General features: G+C 42.3%; 1 protein-coding gene across 2 annotated transcripts in view; it reads left to right on the plus strand.

The window, feature by feature from the left end:
• The first annotated feature begins 6153 nt into the window (after window positions 1-6153).
• KLHL15 (kelch like family member 15) overlaps window positions 6154-26087 on the plus strand; it is a 44929-nt gene continuing 24995 nt past the window's right edge. Inside the window, exons 1-3 of one of the 2 annotated variants that reach the window (XM_059720844.1) lie at window positions 6154-6320; window positions 11840-11932; window positions 20441-21152. In XM_059720844.1, the coding sequence (XP_059576827.1) occupies window positions 20448-21152 (705 nt within the window). In that variant the 5' untranslated portion in view covers window positions 6154-6320; window positions 11840-11932; window positions 20441-20447. The remainder of the gene's footprint in view (window positions 6321-11839; window positions 11933-20440; window positions 21153-26087) is intronic. The other variant, XM_006275105.4, reaches the window with a different exon arrangement.

Raw genomic sequence — 26087 nt, forward strand, 5'->3', positions numbered from 1 at the left:
GCACATGCAAAGTAATGATCGCACAGTTCGCTGGTGAATCATGCAATCAATGTAGACTGGCTGCATGAACAGATTATCACACAATTTCCTGTGGAATTGCACTATACATTGAGACCAGCCACGCATGCAAAGTAATCAACACACAATTCACTGGGAATCTCACAATACACAATTTAGATGGACCACACATGCAGAGTAAATATCACACAGTTCACTGGTGGACCACACAAAAAATTTAGATCAGCCATGTGTGCAGAGTAAAATGAGCTGCATGTGCAGAATGATTATCACAATTCACTGGTGAATCAGGCAATACACCTAGATCCTCCACATGTGCAAAGTAATTATCACATGATAAAAAATGTCTATCCAGCTGTAAAAAGAGTCAACCAGCTATAAAGTTAGTGCTTGAAAACGTGTAACAACTCTATAACTGTTTTTTATCCAGCTTTAATTTGAATGTGTAGTAGGGGACCTAGGTGCTGTACAGGTACACAGGTAAAGGCCAGTCCCTGCCCCAAGGAGTTTACAATCTAAGGAATGGGGCACCTTTTTGCTGAAAAGGCAGTTGTATGCCATTGGATTGGAAATCATGTGGCATGTCTAATGTAAAAAGAGTAGTCTTTTACAGGAATTGAGTTAAATAAACAGTTTAAGGAGGGTCATTGTGTTTGAGTCTATAGACAGCTCTCTTGTTGCTACTGCTGTTATTCTTGAAAACAACTCATCTGATTACTATTTAAGAGAGGTTGTAATTTGTCTTTAATATGTATTATTGATTAGACATGGTATATGTCAATGCTGTAGTTTTTGAAGGCCCCACTCAGGATTGAAGCTGAATTCTGCTATCAAATGTGTGCAGACACCCAGATCTGCTAGTACAGATGGGAGAGCAGCAGGACTAAGGGTCTAATTTAAGACCAGACACAGTAAATGGGTGTAACAAATAATACACTGGAAAGCTGGCAGGTCAAAATGTGATTATATCAATGTTGCCATATGTGTAAAAAAATTACAACAGTTGTACAGTAAATTTGGTCCACAGGTTAAGCTTGAGAGATGATTGTTAGAGTGCCCAAAATGTAACATAGTTCAGGAAGATCCAAAGCATTCTTTGAAAGGTGGTTTTCATATCAAATCAATTTTCCATCTTCAGAAAACCTTAAATTGTCTTGGTGTTGTTCTTCATGAACACAGGCTCACAAAGAATAGGCTATGTGCATGACTGTGCTTCCAAAGACGAGTGCCTAACAACAGGGGGGAGCGATTCTGCAATGGAATTTGGAAGTTCTAACAGGTGCCAATAAAGGAAATGGAAATATTCTAATATTATAAAAGCTTAAGTCTGTCTGTCTGTCTGTCCATAAGGCTTTATTTACACTCTGATTGGCTGACAGAAACAGCCAATCAGAGTGCTCCAAGCATGGGGGAGAGCCACCATGATTCCGAAGCCACGCTGAGGACTGGACAGTGGGTGGGAGAGTCAGGGCCAGCAGCACTGGCCTTGGCTCCCCCATCCTACTCCCTGCAAGAGGCAGAACAGTGGCAGCATGGGGTATTAGGTGGTGGCACACCATCCTAGCCCCTTCCCCCCGCATCATTCTTGACGGGCAATTGGCTCCCCCCCAGCAGTACAGTCCTTGGTGCCGCTAGCAGGGAGCAGGGTGGGGAACCGAGGCCAGTGCTGCTGACCCCAGCTCCCCCACCCTCTGTCCAGTCTTCAGTGCAGCTTCAGAATCATGGCAGCACTCCCCCACACTTGGAACACTCTGACTGGCTGTTTCCGTCAGCCAATCAGAGTGTGACTAAAGCGTTAGGGACAGACAGACAGACTTAGGCTTTTATAATATTAGAATATGCTGTGTATGACAATATGATCATGAATTAAGGGTGAAAAATTCCTTTACCTTTTGCTTACACTTGTTATGATGTATATTAATTTTTTAGATTTTAATATGATGTTTCTGATTTACAAATTTGGCAGCACTGTTAACAATTAGTACATCCAGATGGTATCAGGTCATTGAATTTGTTGCTATTATAAAACATAAACAGATATTAGTAATCTCTTGCTGGCCGTCTGCCTGATACTACTTCTATATTTAAACTTTTTTCTCCATGCTCCTATTCTAATTAGTATTAGTTATGGAGTTTGTATGTTGTTTTGTACTGGTCATAAAGGAAGTTATTACCTCCCAGATATAAACAGCTTGTTTTACATACTCATATCATCAGGGGCAGGGAGAATGCAGATGCAGCTACTGCAGCTCCAACTCCCACCAGAACCTGGGGTCAGAGTCACAGCTGCAGCCACTGCCCACCTTTCCCTCCCCTGCTGCCTCTGTCCCCTACCACTGCCTTCCCTGCTCCCACCCATTACGGCCACTTACCTTCTGGTTCCAGCCCAGAACAAGGAGCAGGTAATACTGGTAATACTTTTAGGAGCTGGTAACCCCAATTAAGAGATGCCAGAAAACAATGCCAGGGTCTTAACTGTACAGCAGTTAATCTGGCCTGGAGGCTTAACAGTACCATAGGGTCTGCCTGCATAGATCTGCTTGAGCTTTCAAGACTTCTGTTGATGAACAGCAGCTGCCACAAAGCCACCATGTGCCACTGCAGATCTGAGTGTCTCCAATACAGCAGCTGTGCCACCAGCGTGCACCCTGGGAAGGCACTTGCAGCTGAATGGGACTGTGGCAGCCAGCTGAATATACATGAGTGTCTTCTCCTGCTTTCAGCCACGTGCTGGGCAGTGACAGGTGTTTGGCCCTGCTTGGCACAGGTGGACTTATTTTGCCAGGAGAGTGGAGGGTCCTGGCACTGCAGAGAGGCTATGAGAGTGCATGTCCTTAAGGGTTTCTCACACAGAGCTGTAGACCTTCAAGCGACATTTGTAGTATGGATTAGGCCTAAGATATGAGACTGGAAAGTGAAAATCTTCTGCTACACCACTTAGCACCTCTGCTGCTTTATTTAACCTAGAATCCTGATCTTACGCTCCATACTGAGGAAATCCAGGGAAGGTTTCACTTACAATCTGAGTGGGTTTTTTGTAGTCCAAAAAATGCGATCCTGCAAATGTTCTTTATCTCCTTGCTTACTACAACATTTGCAGTTTTAGGCAGACAAGGTTTCTTGGGTGAATTTGATATCTTTTATTAGACCAACCCAAATGGTTGGAGAATAGTTATTAAGCAAGCTTTCGGGTTCAAAAACCCTTCGTCAGGCTAAGGATGCTGCAGCAGTTGCTGCATGCTCTTCCTGGATGGAATGACTGGGCCAAGCACCTGTCACTGCCCAGCACCTGGCTGAAAGCAGGAGAAGACACTCTTGTATATTCAGCTGGCTGCCACAGTCCCATTCAGCTGCAAGTGCCTTCCCAGGGTGCACGCTGGTGGCACAGCTGCTGTATTGGAGACACTCAGATCTGCAGTGGCACATGGTGGCTTTGTGGCAGCTGCTGTTCATCAACAGAAGTCTTGAAAGCTCAAGCAGATCTATGCAGGCAGACCCTATGGCACTGTTAAGCCTCCAGGCCAGATTAACTGCTGTACAGTTAAGACCCTGGCATTGTTACACGGCTACAACCTAAACCTTTGCAATTTTATGCATTTGTACAATCCCATTGAAATAAAAGGGGACACTCATGTACATACATGTGTTTTCAGGTACAGGCTTGTGTGTGAAATTCCAATTGAAATAAATAGAGGAGATATAGGTAGTGTTATGAGACAGGCAAAACATTAAGCTGATGGATTTAACTGCAGTCCTTCATATAAGATTAATTGAATTGTGGTTGGCTAAGCTCCTTTATGAAACAATAGTAGCTGGTACTGTCAACGTGTGTCACTGCAAAACAAAGTTACATGTGCGTCTACTAAATGACTTAGGAGAGGGGCACAGCTTGGTACTGCTTTTCGAAAAACGCATACAAGAAAGGGGAGTAGTAGAAACATCTCAGACAAATGCACAGAAGGAGCAGAATGCCAGACAGGCCTGAGAGGAAAGTCTAGAGAGGAGTTATGGGCTGAGTGTTGGGTGAAAATGGCTTGGAGAAATGAGCAAAGATTCTTCCTGTGGTCATGGAAACAGGGTTTTGAGCCTTCTTTATTAACAAACAGGATTATAGCAAAGATATTGAGCTAATTAGTTTTCCTCTTATGAATTATAACCTGCAGGGCCCTGAACTGCATGGATTAGAAGGGTTACCTATAGGTAGGGAATACACAGTCAGTCCCTACAATGGAGACCTGATGATAGAAGTTATTCCAAAACTGATGTGTGATACCTGTCTTATCAGTGCTCATAGTCACCTAGTCTCATAAACACTAATGGCCACTCCCCTTTCCCAAAGCAAGTGTTGGATTTTTTTTTTACACATAGGGATGGATATTCCTGATACTCTGTTTTTAAAGAAACATATTCAAATGTAAAAAGGACAATCATATGTTATAAGAAAAGATAATGCTATAAATAAGATGTAAATGATCCTGCATTATGTTAATTTTGCACATGGACATGAAAAATATTTCCTAATACCTAACTTTTAATCAATCTGTTGTAGACATTATATTCTATAAATTATCTTACCACTGGGAAATCCACAATGAAAACCTGTTATTGGGACACACTGAGGATAATGGGAATATGATGTAATACTTTAGTATGGTTGCCATACAAAAACATTGAAGGTAGGGCAGAACTCCATTCTAAATGGTTAAAGAAGCCTCCTAAATCTATTCAGCTGTATAGTTCAATCAATGAAGTGAGTGTAGCATGAAACTCTGCAGACTTATGTTATGTTTTTGTCAAATCCTGGTATAGATTTAGAAGCGATTTAGTATCTGTCAAGTTTTATCAAATTTCTGGAAGGGCACACAGACTGTTTTTTTTTACGCTAAGGATGAATACAGTGTATATTTCAGTATAGCAATATCCTTATTAGACATACCTCCTTTGTTGTTGGTGACCTGCATTTGGGAATGCTGAGGTTGCTCATGTAAATTGATGGGACTATGCACTGCCACTGCTTACATCTGGGGGCACCATCCAGGATGGGTTAAAATAAGCAGCTATATATATATCAATCACTACATGTATATATATCTATATATATATATAGATATATATCTCTATATACCTATTGGCTAACCACCTATATATACACATATAGATATATATGAATACTGATTGATACATATCAATCATTGTACTCCTATATATCTCTGTGTGTGTATAGGTGGATAGCCTATAGCTATCTAGCTATATACCTATATATAGATATAAATCACTGTATTCATATATATCTGTATTATATATAGAGAGATATATAGATGGAAAGATATCGATATATATAGAGATATCTGCTTATAAACTCAAGCTTTGCCCAGCTGCCTTTTGGTACTGACTTGGCATTTGAAATATATAAGCACACTCATTCATATCTATAAACTCCTGAACTTTGTTCAGCTGAATTTTTAACACAGATTCACATATATATATACACACACACACACACACACACACACACACACGTGCTTATAAACTCTGCTCACACCTATATATGAATGTCCGTGTGATATACAAATGCGCGTGCATGTGTATGTCTATTTCAAAAGACCAGATCAGTTCCAAAACTCGGGTGCACAAAGTTCAAAAGTTTATAAAGATTTATATATATATTGCTTGGGGGATATCTATATCTATCCATCTTCCATTTCTCTCTCTCTATATAGCTATATCTCTATATATAGGGAGATCTCCCTCTCTCCATATATATCTATTTATCTATATATTCCCGCAAGAACCAGATCAGTTCCAAAACTCAGCCGAGCAAAGCTCGAGTGAAGCTCATAAGGTTGCACAACGGAGTAAGCCCGTCAGTCTGGGGGTTCAGCTGCTCCCCCCACGCAGGCAGGTCCCCGGCCCCCGGGCAGCTGCCAGACTGTTCGCAGACCAGGCCTGGGCTGCGGGTGTTCAGCGCAGACCCACTGACAGGCAGGATCCACGCGGCCCCGGAGGGGCGGGGCGTCGCGCGAGCCCCTGACGGCTGCTGGGGAAGGGGGTCTGCGGCGTGAGGCGGGAGGGGGCGGGCGCCGGAAGTGACGCGTGAGCGGAGCGGGTGCGCGCGGCTGGCGGAAGATGGCGGCTGAGGCTGCGCTGGGCAGGGAACGCGGCCGGCAGCCGTGAGCGCGGCCCGGCGTGGGGGGGGGGAGAAAAGGAGGGGAGGGGCAGGGCGGCTTCCCCCGCGCCCGCCGGCTGTATGTTCCAGCGGGGCCCCGCGGGGCCAGCCCGCGCCGCAGCGCCGCCGCCCACGGGTAGGTGCCGCGTCCCTCCTACCCCGCCCCGAGCCGCGCCGCAGCCTCCCGCCCTGCAGCTGCCGGGCCCGTGTCGCCCGGGAGGGCCGCCGCTTCTCACGTGCTCGGGGCTGCCTTAACTGCGGGTGGGGCCGGGGAAGGGGCTGAGGACGGGAGGAGTCTGCCCGTCTTAAGCTCTTGAGTTCTGACATGAGCGGCCCCCAGGGCTGTGTAGTTTTTTGACTGTACTGCTCAATTTCCCGCAGTTAGTGTGAGCCGATCAACTCCGCTTTGATACCAGCCGCTCCGCAACCCGTTTTCCTGGAGGGTTGGATGACGTTTCATTCTTCCAGGGTGCGGTACTGATGGGTCAGGAGTATTTGCCTTGAAAATGCGTGCTTGTGTTGAAAACATCCCCCTTAGTCTATTGATTCACCTGAGTTACTCCTGATGACTGTATTGGTTGCCCCAGTGTTTCTCAACCTGTGGGTCACGACTCAAAAGTGAGTTGCAAGAATGTGAAAGGGCTGTGAACAAACTTGTTAAAAATGGGTTCTCCTTTAAAGGAGGAAAAGTGGGGAGCCATGGGTTTTCTTTGCAGGCTGGCAGAGTTTCAGCCTGCAAGGGGCTGCTTGCGGGCCACCCCCCCATGCACCGCTTGCCCCACAACCTGGGCAGGTTGGGAGTGAGGGGTGCCGGCAGGGCCAGTGGGCTGTATTACACTTAAACTATTTACTGGCTGGGGACTGGCCATTGATGTTTACAAGGTGGTCCCGGTACAAAAAAGGTTGAGGGACCACTGCATTATGGGATACTCTGATGCTGTGTGTTGTAACTAAATCTTTAAAGGAAGGTGGTTGTTCTAGTATGTACTATAGAAGCTATGTCACATGAAATAGGGAAAAATCGCATTATTACCGCAGTCCGTTGGTTTAAAGTTTGAGAACGGCTGCCATGGCTCTGCTGGAGTCAGGGGTGTGTGACTCTCGCTTGGATAGATGCAACAAAGCCATCTTTATATCAGTAGCTTGGTACCAGCAGCTGTGGCACCAAAGAGGTCTGTCCTGTCCTCCGTTGTTGAGGCATCTCCCCAATTTACTGGGCAGGGTCCAGAGAATGTGTTGACCCCGTGCTGCCAATGGTTTAATATCTGAGCTAGTTTAAAGTAGGGATATAAATACTGGTTAATGAAGTATGTGTTTAAACTCCTGGAATGTTATCAGTTAAACAGGTAACCCATAACCGGTATCTCCTGGGGACCTGCCCCGCCTGTGCTCCCATATTTACTGGGTGGCAGCAGCAGACAAGGGGCTTTTCCAGCCTTTCCAGGGACCTGGCTGGAGCCTATGCCGGCTGTGGTAGGAGGCTGGGAGGCTACAAGTGGTTGCATGGGGGTCTGCAGGGCCCTGATTTGTCTCCTTACCAGTGGCAGGAGTATGCGTGCCTTGGGGTGGATGGCAGAAAGAGCCAGGGGTACTCTCTCCTGCCTGCCCTGCCACCTTCAGGGTCACCCTGCGACTTTCTCCACTGGACTGCTCCCCACTCCACACTAAATGCTAACCTGCGAATATGGTTAAATGTTTAACCCATGGGTCGGCAAACCCAGCACGTGCCAGAACATGGCATGCAAGGCCATTTTGCTCTCATGCCACAGCTGGCTTGGACTTTGAGCAGCTACCACCAGACTCCATGGCAGGCAGCAGCCAACATCCCAGAGGATACAAACTGTTGCACTAGGCTCCGGCTGGGCTCCATGGTGGCAGCATCTATAGACATGTCCTGGGGCAGATGGCGGGGGTTGCACTATGTGAGGCCCTCTTCCAGCTGTGTGCTCCCAGGCGAAGGTGCAGGTGTTGCTGCCACAGAACCTGGCTGGAGCTCCCTGCTGCCTGCCACATCTAGCCTATCTCTAGGTAGCTGCAGCAGGTGGCAGGCAGGCAGGCTGCAAACAGGTGCACCAGGGTCCGGAGCCCTGGCACCGGCTCTGTGGTGATGTCAGCTGCACACGCACCTTGGGGCGCATGGTGGGGGAGGGCCTGGGGCAGCACAATCCCAGCCCTTCCCCTGCAGTCCGTCTGGAGGCATGCATGTGCCCACCACTAGCAATGAGGATAGGGCCCCTTGCGCCATCTGCCTCTGGCATGCCATGTTGGGGCCTGGGTCCAGTTGGGTTGTTTTGGCACTGCAGTCAAAAATGTTGCTAACCCCTGGTTTAACCATTTACATCTCTAGTTTAAAGCTAGCTTGGATGTGTTTATGTGAGCTGTAGTCGCATGTTGATTGCAGCTAAGACATAATCATAATGATATTAAATTGAAATGTTGTAAGACCTCTCCAAAACCTGTTATTTTAGTTAATGAAATTATATCTGTCTCTATCTTATCCAGTTTTGAGTTATGGGAAATTCTAACGGGTTCCGTATCTGCATTTCCTGCCTCTGGAAGTATATGTTAAAATGGCTGCCAAGCATATGTTTGTCAGAACTCTTCTTTTGATAATTATTGCATATGGTTTTAGTGGTCCATTCACACAGCAAATTGTAAATTGCTGTGTGTCATAATATAAAATGATGCTGCCCTGATTCTTAGAATCTGCTTTCTCTTGCCTGACGGGGGCAATGTGTAGAGGGTGCATGGGAGTGCACATGCATCCCCTGAGAGCACTGGTCCATCCCCTGTCAGGCCATGCTCTCTGTGTAGCAGGGGGGGAGGCAGGAACACCAGTGCCCCTTCTGTGAGCATCGAGTGGGGAGCGAGGCTGCCAGCAAAAGCAGCCGCGCCACTTCTGGAAGTGGCCGATGGAGTTCCGGAAGTGGCGTGGCCACTTTTATTGAGAGTGAAATCAGTTCCCCCACTGGACAGCAGGATTGGCTGCCGGGGGACACTTCTCCCCCACTTCGCGCTGACTGGTGTCAGGGGTGGCATGTGGCCCCCTGACTCAAGAGGCACCAGACATCTGTGTAGCCTGATATCCAAATATCTTAGAACCATATTATCAAGTGATAGCTCATAATGAGTTCTTATCTTTTCAGGACTATAACACAGTTTGGCTCCAGCTATGCAAGCAAGACCAAATTGAATTATAATACAACAATCCAAAAAAACCACAAAAGAAAAACAAAACAAAAAAAATCAAAAACGTTAAAGTTGCTTACAGGGGTGTAGGTTGTAGCCATGTTGGTCTAAGGACATAGGCAGACAAGGTACCTTGGGTGAATTTGATATCTTTTATTAGACCAACCCAAATGTTGCTTAGGTACTTTTGAAAATGTACATTGTACTTTGACTCCGGAAATGTTCCATAGGGGTCAGGGTTATTTGGTCACGGTCAAGTTAGGATATTAGTGTGGTAATAGTATGATATATAACCATGTTGAAATGGAATGCAATTCATGCTGGGCTTTACCATGTTAGACCATCATCAATTCTTAAGATAGTTCTAAGATAGATCTACTGATCTCATGGTAGGCGGGCATTTTAATTAAAAAAAAAAAAAAAAGTCGTTAACTGAATTGATGTTAGCAAAATTGCTATCACTTGTGGGTAAAGCTTGTCGGTTAGTATTGAGTCTTGTGGAAATGGTATGTGGTGCAAGTATTGATAAGTTTTAGAAGGTCAAGATATAATATCCAAAGCACCTAAGTCTCATTTTCAAAAGTGGCAGACATTTACAAGCCTAAACTACACTGATTTTTTTCAGTCAAATTTAAGATCCCAAATGCCCAATTTTTCTTTTCTAAAGGACTATAGGAACTTTTAAAAATAATACACCTTTTCAGTGTAGGCATCATCAGGGCTTAATAGAGACTCCCAGTGTGTGCATGCTATATTTCAATTTCACATCACCGGTTCTTAGGCTCTGTGTAAAGTAGCATTTTTTTCAAATTTCCTGATGTTGTGTTTAGCACAATTACATTGGTGGCAGTAATGAAGAACATTAGTGCAGACCAGTTATGCCTTTTTTTTCTTTTGCTACTCTGTTGCTTCCATGTCACTGTTGCTACTCAATGAGAAATTTAGTAGGGAAGAAAAGCATTGTAGTCACAATCTTGTATTTAGCATCTCTTATCCCAGTAGGTTGTGTCTGTTGTTATAGGTGCACGTTTATTTTAAACTAGCGAATTGCCCATCAAGAATGATAGGGAAGGGGGTGTGAGTGGGGACAGAATGCTGCCAGCCATCACTCACTGCTGCCTCCCAGGAGCAGGGGGAGAGGGGAGCTTGCGTGCTGCTGCCGCTGCTCCACATCCAACTCTGCTCCCCCCTGCCCCCCCTGCTCCATGTCTGGCCCTGCTTCGCAACTGCCTGGCCCACTCCACTGGAGCCATGCCCCACCCATTATTCTTGACAGCACTGGTGCAAGCCATGTCCCCCCAAGAGTGTTATGGACAGACAGACGGACTAAGCCCTTTATATATGTGTATGTGTGTATAAATAAAATGTTTGTCACCTTACAGCAGCTAAACACCTTATTTTCAGAATGAGCATGTGGAATTGTGAATGCCATATTTGCATGTGCATATAAGTGTTCACATTTGATTTTTGCATGTTCATACGTTTTCCTTAATTGTTACCCGAAGATGCATCTAATTTTTGTTCACAAATTAGACAGGTGTTTGCACTTCTGAAAATTGAACCCACTGGCTTGGGTATATAGTAAACAATATATTTGGAGTAGTTTTAGGACTTGTGTTTTAATAAATGATTTTGGTAAATGGGGAGAAGTATAGAAGAGATGGTTCATTTTACACTTTGATTCTGGGTTTTTGTGTTTTTTTTTTTCTTGTAACATTACTCCCCAAACTAATTTTGTCAGTATATTTGAAAATCTTTCCTTGTAACAGGTTTGGTCATTATGAGACACGGTAATGGGCTCTGCAGACGAAGGAGAGAAGTGGATGTGGTATAATTGGATTTTTTTTTCTTTTTCTTTTTTTTTGGCGGGGGAAACATTGGGAAATGGGAAACATTTTTAAAAGCGTTGCTGTTCTTATTGGTAAGCTTGAAAGGTGGTTAGCCGTGTGAGTCTGAAGTCAGGCAGAAGATAGGCTAGGGTGGTACCCTAGAGGCTACCCAGTTAGTCTCTAAGGTTATAAGTAGACATATTTGTCTTAAGAGTTTTTTTTGTTTTTGGTTTGGAGGGTTGTGTCGTGTCCCCTGCGTGCCGCGCCCCCCCCTCCCCGGCCTTACAGACAGGTCTGCTCGCTGCCCCACTTCAAGTGCCACTGAAGTATCAAGGTATAATGTTCTGTCTGTTTTCCTTGCTATATTGTGGTATGTTCCTATATGGTAGAGTTGCATATGTTCTGGAGGGAAGGGTTAAGTTCAGAATGACCTTGGTAGATTGGAGAAATGGTCCAAATTAATTAATAAAATTCGGTTAGGTTCAAAGTCCTGCACTTGGGGTGGAACAGTCAAATGCCCAACTACAGATTGGGGAATGACTGGCTAGAGTGCAGTACTGCAGAAAAGAACTTGGATGTGTTAGTAGACCATAACCTTAATATGAATAAGCAGTGGGTTGTTTTTTTTTTTTTGCAGGAAAAAAAGGCAGTATCATATTGGGCTGTATTAATAGGGATGTTGCTTACTAGTCAAGGAAAGAGAGTGAGTCTTCTGTCCTGTCAAACACAGGTGAGCCTCATCTGTGCTAATGTATCCATTTTTGAGCTTAGCACTTCAAGAAAGATGTGGAGAAACTAGAATTCAGTGGAGAGCTATAAACATGATTATAGATTCATAGATGTTAGGGTCGGAAGGGACCTCAATAGATCATCAAGTCCGACCCCTTGCATAAGCAGGAAAGAGTGCTGGGTCTAGATGACCCCAGCTAGATGCATATCCAACCTCCTCTTGAAGACCCCCAGGGTAGGGGAGAGCACCACCTCCCTTGGGAGCCCGTTCCAGACCTTGGCCACTAACTGTGAAGAAGTTCTTCCTAATGTCCAGTCTAAATCTGCTCTGCTAGCTTGTGGCCATTATTTCTTGTAACCCCCGGGAGCGCCTTTATGAATAAAACCTCACCAATTCCCTTCTGTGCCCCTGTGATGAATTTATAGGCAGCCACAAGGTCGCCTCTCAACCTTCTCTTGCGGAGGCTGAAAAGGTCCAGGTTCTCTAGTCTTTCCTCGTAGGGCTTGGCCTGCAGGCCCTTAACCATATGAGTGGACCCTCTCCAGGTTATCCTCATCCCTCTTGAAGTGCGGCGCCCAGAATTGCACGCAGTACTCCAACTGCGGTCTGACCAGCGCCCAATAGAGGGGAAGTATCACCTCCTTGGATCTGTTCGTCATGCATCTGCTGATGCACGATAAAGTGCCATTGGCTTTTCTGATGGCTTCGTCACACTGCCGACTCATGTTCATCTTGGAGTCCACTAGGACTCAAAGATCCCTTTCGACTTCCATGCCACCCAGCAGGTCATTCCCTAGGCTGTAAGTGTGCTGGACATTTTTCCTCCCTAGGTGCAGCACTTTGCATTTCTCCTTGTTGAACTGCATTCTCTTGTTTTCTGCCCACTTGTCCAACCTGTCCAGGTCTGCTTGCAGCTGTTCCCTGCCTTCTGGCTTGTCCACTTCTCCCCACAGTTTTGTGTCATCCGCAAACTTGGACAGAGTACACTTCACTCCCTTGTTCAAGTCGCTGATGAAGACATTAAAGAGTATCGGTCCAAGGACCGAGCCCTGTGGGACCCCACTGCCCACACCCTTCCAGGTCGAAACCGACCCATCCACCATGACTCTCTTGGCGCGACCTTCTAGCCAATTCGACACCCACCGGACTGTGTAGTCATCCAAGTCACAGCCTCTTAACTTGTTCACCAGTATGGGGTGGGATACCATATCGAAGGCCTTCCTGAAGTCTAAGTGTATGACATCCACCCCTCCTCCTGTGTCCAGGCATTTTGTAACCTGGTCATAAAAAGAGACTAGATTAGTCAGGCATGATCTGCCTGCTACGAACCCGTGCTGGTTTCCCCTCAGCATAATTTGTCCTGCCGGGCTCTCGCAAATGTGAGCCTTGATAATTTTTTCAAAGACTTTGCCAAGGATGGAGGTGAGACTGACTGGCCTATAGTTGCCCGGGTCCTCCTTCCTCCCCTTCTTGAAAATGGGGACCACATTGGCCCTTTTCCAGTCCTCCGGGACTTGGCCCGTGTGCCACAAGTGTTCAAATATTCCCGCCAGTGGCTGTGCAATGACATCGGCCAGTGCCTTCAGTACCCTCGGATGGAGCTCATCCGGGCCTGCCGACTTAAAGGCATCCAGTTCCTCCAAGTGACTCTGCACAATCTCAGGGTCTATGCATGGTAGTCTAGCGTCTTGCTGCTGCCTCTCTACGACCCCAGTGAGAGACTTGTCTTGCCCCTCTCTTAGGAACACTGAGGGAAAGAACTCGTTGAGGAGTTCAGCCTTGTCCCCCCTGTCCGTCACCAATTGCTTCTGCCCATTTAGTAGGTGTCCTATTCCTCCCTGGGCCTTCCTTTTACTCCCTATATATCTAAAAAACAATTTCTTGTTGTCCTTTACTTGGGATGCTATCCTCAGCTCTATGGTAGCTTTGGCCTGTCTAACTGCCTCCCTACAAGCACGAGCAGAGGAAGTATACTCCTCTTTGGTGATCTCTCCCTGTTTCCACTTTTTATGTTCCCCCCTTTTGGCCCATAGGCTGCCCTGGATTTCTCTGGTCGGCCAAGGAAGCCTCCTGGCCCCTTTCCCTCTTTTTCCTCGCATCGGGATCGTCTCCCTTTGTGCCCGAAGGATCATTTCCTTAAGGCACAGCCACCCTTCTTGGGTTCCCATCACTTCAAAACTCCTACTCTGCAGTGCGTCCTTGACTAATCGCCTGAGTTCATTGAAATCAGCTTTCCTAAAGTCCAGCACTTTCACCCTACTAGTTACCTTACCCACTCGACGTCTTATGAAGAATTCTGTTATTAGGTGATCACTGTCCCCCAGATGGCCACCGATCTGTAGGCCCCTTACCATATCATCCCCCGTTGCCAGTACCAGATCCAGTAAGGCATTCCTCCTAGTGGGACTGTGTACCTCCTGTCGGGTGGAGGTCCTGTACACAGGATAGGAACCTGCGTGAACGGTGGGACTTTGCTGTCTGCATCTCCCAGCAGATGTCTGGGTAGTTTAGGTCCCCCATGACTACTGCCTCTTTAGCTTTTATGGTCTCCGAGAGCTGCCTCAGGAGCCCCAAATCTAGTTCTTCCCCTTGGTGTGGGGGTCTATAGCAGACCCCTACCACCAAATCCCTTTCTCCTTGCCCCCCATGTAGCCTAACCCACAATCCTTCTACTTCCTCATCCTTCGATTCCATCTTGATGAGGGTCGATGTATATTGCTCATTGACATAGAGCGCAACCCCTCCCCCTTTCTTCCCCACCCTGTCCTTTCTGTACAGCCTATAACCCTCAATATGTACCGCCCAGTCGTGGGATGAATCCCACCAGGTTTCTGTTAGCCCTTCTAAGTCATAGGTGTTTTTTACAAGCAGGAGCGCTAGTTCATCCTGTTTGTTCCCCGTGCTCCTAGCATTAGTATATAGGCACTTGAGCCCTGTGACTGGTGCCTTTGCTGCCCTGGGAAACATGACAGAGGAAAAGTTGAAATAGCTTTGGAGAAGAGAAGACTGAGGAGATATTTGATAAGTGTTCAAATTCCTGAAGGATAGTTGTAGAGCGGCTGGTGATAGACCAGTGGTTGGCAGTGTTTTGTAGCTGCATGCTGCAATGACCTAGCTGGCCCCTTTTGCCACTTTCCCTGCTGCCCAGCTGTGGCATAGGGCAGGTGAAGCTGTCCCTTGACTAACTGCAGTGCAGGCAGAGCTCTGCACCTCCACAAATTGTTGAATCCAGTGGCTCCGCAGTCCATAAGTTGCCATCTCCTGTGCTAGACTAGGCTCTGTGGCCTCATGGGGTAGGAAGAAATAATTGTCTTAAACTGCAACAAAGGGAATTGAGGTTAGATATTAAAAAGAAATTTCCCATTATAAAGTGATTAAGCATTGGAACAAGTTACCTATAGAGGCTATAGACTATTCATCTTTGGAATGTTTTAAGAGCAGGTTAGACAGACACTTGACTGGGATGGTTTAGACTAGGATGATCCTGCCTTGAGCAGTGGGGTTGGACTAGATGACTTCCTGAGAACCTTCCAGTCCTACTTTTCTATGATTCTGTGGTTCCATAAGGTTTTTTGCATTGCTCATATTCAATAATGTTCAGATAGATGCTTCTTCATAGTTTCTTTGGAGTGGTTAGAAAACAAATCTTTCCTGTTAATTATAAATGGGAAATATATTAGTTTTTTCCCTTGGCCTATTTTCGATAAGGTATTGTGCAACATTAATAGCAGGACTTTGCCTTTTAACTGAAATACTGTAATTCTACCATGGCCATCACTAGTACTTTTCTAAAACATGGCAGAAAGATTTCTCAAGCAAATGTACACAAGTTTATCTGCAAAGCATGAATCTTATATGTAATACTCTCTTTTTGAAACAATTTTAAAACCAAACAGGAGAGAAATCCATACCCTCTTGTCTTTAGGCTTTATGGAATTAAGTTTAATTTCTTTCTTAGTCTGTAACTGTGAGTCCCAGAAGCATTGTAACGTGAGGAGAGTCTCCATGACCATCAGGAAGAAATTAAAAGATAGAACTGTTTGACTTCTTATCTTTATTCTGCAATTGTGTAATAGATATTCCAAGAAGCTGTGCTTTTCCAGTCACAGCAGAGTAGACTGTGTAATGAAGAATGTGCCAGACAGAAAAATGTCTGAAAAAAGCCAGTAGTGTTTGAGTGATGTTGTAGCCATAATGGTTGAGGAAATATGCAGGAGGCAAGGATTTTTGAGAGTGATACCTGTTATTAAATAAGCTTTTGAATGCAGTGCATTCTGCAAAAAAGCTAATATGGTTAAAGGGATTTTCTGTTTAATTTTTTCTGGTTGAAAATTTTTGTTCTGTGCTTCATTCAGAGGTCAGTTGCTATGATAGTACAGAAGCTTCTCTTGTGGGAATCAACCTCAGCTTTCTTTTCCTTTATAATTATTTGCAAGAAAATGTGAATTTTATCTTGTTCTCATAGAACAATGTAGACTCTCTCTCTCCTTTAGACATGTGCATAAGCTGTTCTAATAGGGAATAAGAAAATCAAATGCTATCAGTATCCCTTTACATTTCAGAACAATTTGCATGGGTGAAGGAAATGTGAAATGCAAATTTTGCATTTTTATTGGAAATGTGGAAAGTTAATTTTGTCGTTGTCTTCTGGGAAATCATCTGTATCACTTGAATATTGCATACAGTTGCATCTAAGGTTACAAATGTTTGTGTGGGAGGAATGGAACCAGCTATGTTTTAGAAAACTGATTGCATCTGGGATTTTATTTTGTATCACTTTAATATTAAACTACATTATTACTGTTTGCCTTATACAGGATATTGGCGCAAATGAAGATTTTAGTGATTGATCATTGTCTTTAATTGTCCACTTTTCTGTCCTCCTACTCTTAACTATATTGGTCTCCACCATGTATATTGATGCTGAGTATAAACTTACGTGATAAATAGCAATAATGTTCTGATGATTTAGCGCTGATGAGTGTCTTTTGTGGTCTTGTACTAAAGAATATGTCTATACATACCTATTCAACCCTGCTAGGCACTGAGCGTGGCAATGAGAAGTGCTGCCTTAGAATGGAGGAGGGTCTCTGAGGCTGTGTTTGATGTTGGGGATGTAGGAATCTCCATCTTCCTAAAAACCTGATTAAAAACATTTGAGATTCTCTGAATATGATTTGATACATTGAAGGCAAAGTACTGGATCACAGAAGAATGAAGATTTACTAAAATTAACTCCCGTCACTTCTTATGTTAAATACACTCTTTAAAAGTGGAGTGATTGTCATTTAAATTTTTTCTGAAACATTGTGACAGTACTGTTTTCCACTTTGCATTACTGTTGTTGAGACCTAAGGTTGATTTTTGAGGTCCAGTCTCAGAATGGTTGGTACTTGAGAGACCTGAAGAAAAGGATTTTAAGAGTTACTTTTTATACCTAGGATTCTTTTCTGTTTATCATGTGGTGTTTTCTAGCTGACTCTCCTTCATCCCTTCTACTCTGTGGTGCATGAAATTTGAAGGAATATACTTTTCTTTTCTTTTTTCTTTTTTTAAGTTTCAGCTGTTGTTCTGTATGATTATATCAGTTCAGATGGATGGGTAAAAATTGAGTGTGGTCTCTATACTAAAATATAAGGACACCTGTACATGAGCAGAGAAACTGCTTCAACGCTCTGGAATTCCAGCAGTCTGCTGGAATTAATCGAGTCTGCAGTTTCCGTGCTCCAGCAGCCTCCTGCGTCTCCTGTATCAGCGCCCCTGCGCTTAAAAAGGGCAGTGGGGGTGCACTGTCCTTTTTAAGCATGGGGACACTGATACAAGTGATGTGGTGGAGCTTTAATTAGAGCACCTCTGAGAATAAAAGTATAAAAGTGCTCTAAGTGATTGACTCTTTTCTTCTGTGTTGAGAAGCAGTGCAAACCAGCATATGCTCCTTTTGGATTTGGTATATTTTCCTTTTATCAATGTTTGCCATTTTTTACACATGTTTGTTCCCACCCTTCATGTTTCATTGTTGCTTCACTTTCTTTAGAATGTTGTGAAGGCACTTTTCAATCTGGGTGTTACTTTTTTGTGTTCTTTTAATCCCAGAGGCCCTACATTATATCTTGTCTCAAATCAAGGAAAGTAAATCTGGTGCCTGTAAAGCCTACTGATACCATTGATTTTGCTAGCAGGCAAGGTGAAACTGTGCCTTTTTCGGTTTCTCTATCTCCTCTGCTGCTCTGTACAGAGGGCCAGTTTCCAAATAATTGTGCTGGTGTAGGCCAACCAAGGTAATTTATTCTTGCTCTGTTTTATCGGTTTCTTCCTTTTTGGTTTGTTCTTTGTTTTACTTTCTCATTGCAATTTTCTGCTACATCGCCTCTCTTTATATATTTTGTGGGGAATGTGGGGGAGAATGACTTCAGAGGAAGGGAGATTATTTTTGGTTATTGCTGCTTAATGCTTCTCTTTCTGAGGTGGTAGGATTGGGAGTCGAAGTGTAGATTTTTCTCTCTGCTTTGCCTTAGTGGCTTTCCCTCAGTAAGAACTACCGCAACTTCATTCTGTTTCATTCTGCCGTTTCTGCTATGGCATATGCTGTATGGCAGAGGGAAAGTAGGTTGTTGGCCTAAGCACTGAGCTGAGGACATTGATTTGCCTATTCTCTCCGCCCCATGATATTAGAAGGATTGTGTCTCTTGCCCTGCTGCTTCCTCTTCATCTGTATGTCCTTATCCTGAATATTAAGGAAATATTCTTAGGTTAAATGTTATTTCCACTCTCCTGCTGATGGAAATATTTGTATCTTCTAGGAATAATCCTTATTTTTTAGGATAAAAAAAATGCATATTTTTGTGGTCTATGCAGCTGTACCTCGACAGTGAGGGAACAACACTAATTTTGTTAGTTGGAGATATGGATACTTACCATTCTAAGTTAAGAGTCAAATATGGTTGCAATTTTTCAATGATGCATTACCATTGAGTAAGGAGTAGAGGTAATTAACTGCATGTGGAGTTTTATATGGTAATTTTCAAATAACAGCATCTGAGTAGTGCTAATAACAGTTAGAAACAATAACATAGAACATTTCCAGGTTTAAATGTTTGATATCTTTAACCATTCAGTGTTCTAGTTTTAATATAGAAAGCTACAACTAAACCATTTAGTGTTTAGTTTTAATATAGAAACTTGTAGAATAAATTATCAACAAGGCCAATTTATAATAAAGAACATTCACACATACAAAATTAATGGTGTGGTTTAAACTGACAAAAAAAAAAATCAGGAAATTTAGAGTTGGGCTGCAGTTCTGTTTTAAGTAATTTGTGGCTATTGTGTAGCTGTTGGTATGGATTGTCCTGTATTAGATGTCTTCCCATAGCCCTAAAAATGTTGTGATCCCATCATATGGATATATTTTTAAAGTATTTTAAAATTTATTTAAAAAATGTGTTATAACCCCATGCACAGGGAACTTGGGTTAATTTATGTAAGGCACAATTCACCACTGTAGTTTAATTCAATGTTTTTACCTGCTAGTGCTGCTGTTTCTTCCCCTTCCCCATGCCCCCTCCCCCTTAAAAAAACACAAACAAAAAAAACTACCAATAATTGGTCGTTGTTGGATAATTTACCATTATTTACATTGTCCTTGAAGTGACAAATTAACACCCCTTTATTTTTTCATACATAAGGCGCATTCTATCTTCAAGTTGAATTGCTTAATAGGCAGTTAGAGCCCTCAGTCACCAGAGATGGAGGAACATACTATTTTTGTGAGATATAGCGTCTCTGTTTCTGATGGCTTTGATATTGTGGACTTCACATACAGCGTTACTTCTCATACCTCTCAGTAATACCATGATGTATGTAACTATCCCCTAAGAAGATGAAATACAGATGAAGCACCTTTGCAAAATGTGCAATGTGCAAAATGTTTGGCTTCTGGGGTCATTATAGTGCATATTACAATACTTTTGTCTGACATCTTTGATATCAAACCTTTGTGAAGACTTTTGGGGGCTTATTTCTGAAGATGAGAAAATTTCAAATTACTTTAATATTTTAAACATGGTGTTTTATTTTTCTTAATTGCTCTTTTATGGGGAAACAAAATCCTTAAGGGATGGGATAGGCTAGACCCTAGGGGTATGATAGAAAAATACCTAATTATATGACTGTAAAGTGATGTAAACACATGTATAGCATTATCACATTTTTAAATTCCTGTTTTCAACACCAAATAGTAACAACATCACATTTACAACTAATATTTGCTTCCCTGGGTGAATTGTTTGTTTACTAAATTAATTTTCAAGGCAGTAAAGAAAACATGGGAAGAGATTTAAAAAAGGGGGTGGTCTCCAAAAGGTGAATTGCCAAGAGTTGTTGTAAAATTGAAAAATGCTAATGAAAATAAAGTACATACTATTAATGTTGATGTTCATGCAGTCTGAAAGAGTTTGTATCCTGTTAATTCTTATAAACAATTTTTTTCTGCTTGATTCCTTTTTCCAGGTGATTCATGGCAGGGGACGTGGAAGGGTTTAGCTCCTCCATCCATGACACCAGCGTCTCTGCTGGGTTCAGAGCACTGTATGAGGAAGGATTGCTTCTTGATGTCACTCTTGTCATTGAAGACCACCAGTTTCAGGCGCACAAAGCACTGCTTGCCACCCAGAGTGATTACTTCAGGATTATGTTCACAGCAGACATGCGGGAACGTGATCAGGACAAAATCCATTTGAAAGGTCTCACTGCCACAGGCTTCAGCCATGTTCTCCAATTCATGTACTATGGAACTATTGAACTGAGTATGAACACTGTTCATGAGATCCTGCAGGCTGCCATGTATGTTCAGCTTATAGAGGTGGTGAAGTTCTGCTGCTCTTTTCTCTTAGCAAAAATCTGCTTAGAAAACTGTGCAGAAATTATGAGACTCTTAGATGATTTTGGTGTAAACATTGAGGGAGTCAGAGAAAAGTTGGACTCCTTTCTGTTAGAAAATTTTGTGCCACTCATGTCCCGACCCGATTTCCTGTCATATCTGACCTTTGAAAAGCTCATGTCTTACTTGGATAATGATCATCTGAGCAGGTTTCCAGAGATAGAACTGTACGAGGCTGTTCAGGCTTGGCTGCGGCATGATAGAAGACGCTGGAGGCATACGGACACCATCATTCAGAACATCAGGTTTTGTTTGATGACACCATCCAGTGTTTTTGAGAAGGTTGGTGCATTTGAAAGCAATAGACAGGATTCATCATTTAGCTAGGGCAGCATGCCGTTAAATAGGTAAGATTCCCATGCTTGTTAGGAGGAACAAAGAGAGCACTGATTTTTTTTTTTTTTTTCTTCTCCAACAAATATTTAAAGAATATCATATCTGAAAGTAATGTCAACTGATTTTAGAAAATAGCACGTTTGTGACTGGAGAAGCTAGAGTTGCTTAGGGTTTATTTGTAAATGATTTCTTATAAGACTATTTAAAGGAACTCTTAATTCATATGAAGTTTGTTTTATTTCAGTCATTCTTGCTGTCTTCCATATCTTGCTGCTTTATTCCAGGGAACTCTTGGGATGTCCTCATAACTGGGTATCAGTATAATGGAAGTCAACTTGCATGTTCTCAATTTTAGTTGTAGATACATGCACATTGTATATATGTTTAAACTGTTGTTTATTACAAGAAATATACATTTTAAATAAATGTCACCATGTACTATAGCAGTGTGTGCTACAAAAAATGCTTCGTCTGAAGAAAAAAAAAGTAGCAAATGGTATGCTGTTAGATTAAGTATCATATTGATGTTTGCAGGGTAAAATTTTTGGAAAGCATGCAAGTATGACACAGCTACTTGAGAGCTCCTAAATCTTACTGAAAGGCAGCTATGGTTAGGCTCCTAAGTTACCAAGACATTCTTGGAAGCTTTAGCTATAATGTATCTTTAGCTTTTTGTATGTACATATACATGTACATGTAGAAGGGGAGATGATGTTCAGAGGGCTACACTAATTTACACAAATTCTGGATTAATAATTATTCAGGGGAAAAAAATGCCCTTAATATCCCTGATTAGAATTTAAAAAAAAAAAATCTTGCCCTCTTACTTGGCAGCAAAAATATTTTGAGCAAATTTTTATTATAGCATTTAACTAATGTTCTTCTCAGCAACCCCAGCGCAATTCTGTTGAAGTCAAAACTTCATCTCCTTAGAGCAGTTTCCATTCTTGCTGTCACCTTGCTTTGTTGATTGTTTTTGTTTTACCTGAAATGTAATTATGTATGCATAAAGAATAAGGTCATAAGTAAGTTAGATGCTGCTTCCTCTAAGGAACAAGTTTCTCCAAATTAACTTGCTATTTCTCAGTGTCCAGTGTGCATTAAACACTATCCTTATAGCTAGATGTTTTTAGCTTAATAATCACATTATTGCCAACAATAGCAGTGAACTGCCTCCCCCCCCCCCCCCACCCCCCATGGTGTTTTCACACAGTTGAAAGATAAATATTCTTCTGTATTGTTGTAAGAAGATAAAGTAGGAAAAAGGCTCCATTATTTAAGCTTCTTTTTGTTGTGTTAAAGTATATAGAGTCTGAAAAGAGACTTTATAGTAACTTGGTATTCCATGTTAGATTTGTTTGTTAATATAAAATATGGATTTGTTAAATTTGAAAGTGTTAGTTTGATTTTGCAATATTTTGTTCATTTTTGTTACCAGTACTAAAATAGAACAAAGATACAGTAATTGAAAGCTAGAGCTCTGACACTGAAAAAATTTACAAACACGTTTGACTACACACACACACACACACACACACACACACACACACACACACACACACACACACACACACACACACACACACACACACGTATAGTATAGTATATATAGCAGCATTGAAGTTAAGTGAACAGATTTATTTTTTGCAGTGACTTGGATCTGAAAGGAATTTATAGATCCTGTTGGATATCACATTTGTTCCTAAGATCAGAAGAGAATCCTTTATTTTCCAAATGAATGAGGAAAAACAAGAAATATTAGTTTTTACTTTGAAAGAAGAAACTTATTTGTCAACATTAGAGAAATCCAAAAAAGTGAGCATTTGTGTGGCTTAAACACATGGGGTAGTAAAAAGAAGAGCTGTTTAGTTACGGTATTGAGGCCTCATAATTTTGCTATGAAAAAATTTGTATCGTCAGACACCACTTTGAATTTTATGGCTTTTGTCAGATATTCTTTGCATTAATATAGTTCATATGTATGTGAGGGAGGTTGTATGTAGTTTATTTTATAACTTTTGGTGTAGTTTCTGGTAAATGCAGATAAAACTTTTTTTGTTGTATTTATTCAACAAACCTGTTAGGAAATAGCAGATTATCCTACAAACATTTGCTCATCAAATTCCATAACTTGACTAAGAGTAGTGGTGTGAGCAAAGATTTGTAGGCTTAATCCCTTTTTTTTTTTTTTTTACAAAAAGTGTGTTTAAATACTAATATTTAAACCTCACTTTTAAATTATTATTTAATATCATAGATATTAATAACTTGTTATGCTACCGTTCCACTCATTTTCTTGTGCATTGGCTACAGGAAGTAAAACATCAAAATATTTGTTTACATTGTGCCTAACCAAACTTATAGGCTTAAGTCTCCTGCCTATTACAGTATGTCTATTGGCTAGATGCGAATTGTTCTCATATATGGCTCCGCTTAAGCTTTGCAGTGCCAGAAAATTAGATGCCTTTTTCTAGGAGGGTCATCCAGATCAAGAGGCTTAGGCACTTAACTTGCTCCATTAATTCTACAGGAACTTATGTGCCTCCAAAGTTCAATGCAGAGCACTGGTGATAAGCAAGGAGCCCCCTGTAACTAAAATCAGATATGCTAAACAAGAGGATGTCTCTATACTCCCTCTCCTCCTCAACACTTCGGCACCTGACTCAGTTGCAAATCAGTGTCTCAGTATTTTTAGAGGGGAGGCAGCTAATGAACCAAGATTCCTCATTTACAAAGTGCATTGAGTTCAGTACAAAATGCGTTGTCTGCACCCACTGTCCCTTGAAAGTGGTGGGTGGCAGTCGGGGCCTCAGTGTTATAGCACCTATCCAACCTATGGCATATAGATACATGCAGGGTAATTATGATCAAATACATGTAATATATATATATTTTAAACCTATATCTAAATGTTTCTATCCCACCACTATTGAAGTATAAGGACCTGATTTTTGCATGGTGCTGAGCACTCTTGCCTTCATGCAGCAAGACACTTTCTAATGGGAAGGGTGGGGAGCAGTCTTTAAGAAGTTCCCTAAAAGTCTGCAAAGTAGGCCTTTGAGTGAATGGGAAGGAAATTTTACAGTTGAACTGAACTTTAGGTATATAAGCTCACGTTGCAGGTAGTCTTCAAAGAGTAGTTTTCAACCATGTAGTTAAAAAATTCTGCTGGATTTTAATAAATTCTTAGCTGTAACTGCTGGGTTGGCTTTGTTTTTAAAGAGTTTCTGGTCTGTGTCCTGCTTCTTTAGAGATCACTGTTCACCTCATATTTTATCTTGGGAGTTTACAAATAAATGGCTGCCAGCAGTATGCAGAAAGAACGAATTTAACAGATACCATAATAAAAGGCTTTATTTATTTCCTTCAATTGTACTCAGAAATTACTAGTAAGCCTGTGCCATTTCTGGTTCGTGACTTTAAAATGTTCACCAGAGTGAAGTACTAATTATGGTGTTCACCAGTATATTCTCTAGTGGTTGGAGTTTTATTTGTCTCTAGCCCTAGCTAGAGTACATTGAGTGTGCAAGTGATAAAGGCACAGGTAATTGTAGTGAGGTTAACATCTCAAATATAAATTACAACTGTTTCTGAATAAAAACCATGTACATTTACTGTTGTAAAAAAGTGGTTCAGGGGACAAATATATTTACCTCTTGTGGATTTGATCAGTTAATATGACCTCCTGTGTGAAATGATATGCTAATTATATTTTAATTTGCTGTCTGTGCTCTTGTGCAGTCTGTAAATGTGTGTATTTATGTTGTTTGCTGCTAGTGTATACATTTCAATTGGAATGCTTTCTAAGAAAAGGTTTTCTAAAAGGCCTACATATTCTAAAGCAGGGGTGGCCAGCCTGTGGAGCACAGCAGATCAGAGGGGGCATAGGCAGCACACTGATAAATAGAGCTGCGGGCAGAAAGCAGAACAGATCAGGCAGGGGAAATGGTTTGGAATGGTACTAAGGCTTCATTTGTGGCATACCTACTGAAAAGGTTGGCTTACACTGTTCTAGAGTATGTATCTGTGTGTAGAATAGAGTAATAGACCATCAGCAGTGCAGTTCTTTAAAAAAAAATTGCTGAAGGAGTACTTTACAGTCCTAGAGACTGAAATCCTCTTTTTTTCCTCCCTGTGTGGGAAAGGAATAGTCTTCTGAGGTACTTCAGAAAGTCAAGAGTAAATGAATAGGCAGGTGTGTACCATTCAACCCTTGGCCTTTGTACTGAAGGGAAAAAACCCCAAATGGTACTGATAGTGACGATTATTTTCTAGCATGCACATACATGAGTTGAAATTATTCTATTACCTCTTTGATCACCGACAGTCAAACAGCGATTACATCAGTGGTTCTCAACATTTTTAGACTCAAAGGACTCCTCCACAACTTTTCAAAATGTTGCAGCAGCCCATTCAGAAAACTAATATAAATATTTATGAATAATATGCACATAACATTGTTGATTAGTGATTGGTTATTAATTAATTAGATCCTTACAATTATATTATACTCACCCTACTACCACTGTAGCTAAGCAGATTTGTGCTGCACGCCTCATGCAGAGCCAGATCAGGAAGTGGCTGTGGCAGCCGCATGTGCTTTTGCCATAGGCCTTTCCAGTCCAACCTAGCATGGTGTCTCCCGGAAACAGGCATGTCGAGCAGATATAACTGTGCTGTGTGCCAGGAGGCATGTCAGAGCTTACTGAGAAATGGCTATAGCAGAAAGGTGCAGACAGGTGCCCTGTTTCTGCTGCAGCTCTTCCTGGCCCAGCTCCAAAGTGCCTCCTGAATACAGAGGTGCATGGGGTAATTCTACCTAGTGGCAGTGGCAGCTGTCTCCAGGCTGCTGCCTCTGTGGGGTGACGGAGGCATGTACCT

This window comes from Alligator mississippiensis, chromosome 1 (genome assembly GCF_030867095.1).
Source record: "Alligator mississippiensis isolate rAllMis1 chromosome 1, rAllMis1, whole genome shotgun sequence".
Classification (NCBI taxonomy): Eukaryota; Metazoa; Chordata; order Crocodylia; family Alligatoridae; genus Alligator; species Alligator mississippiensis.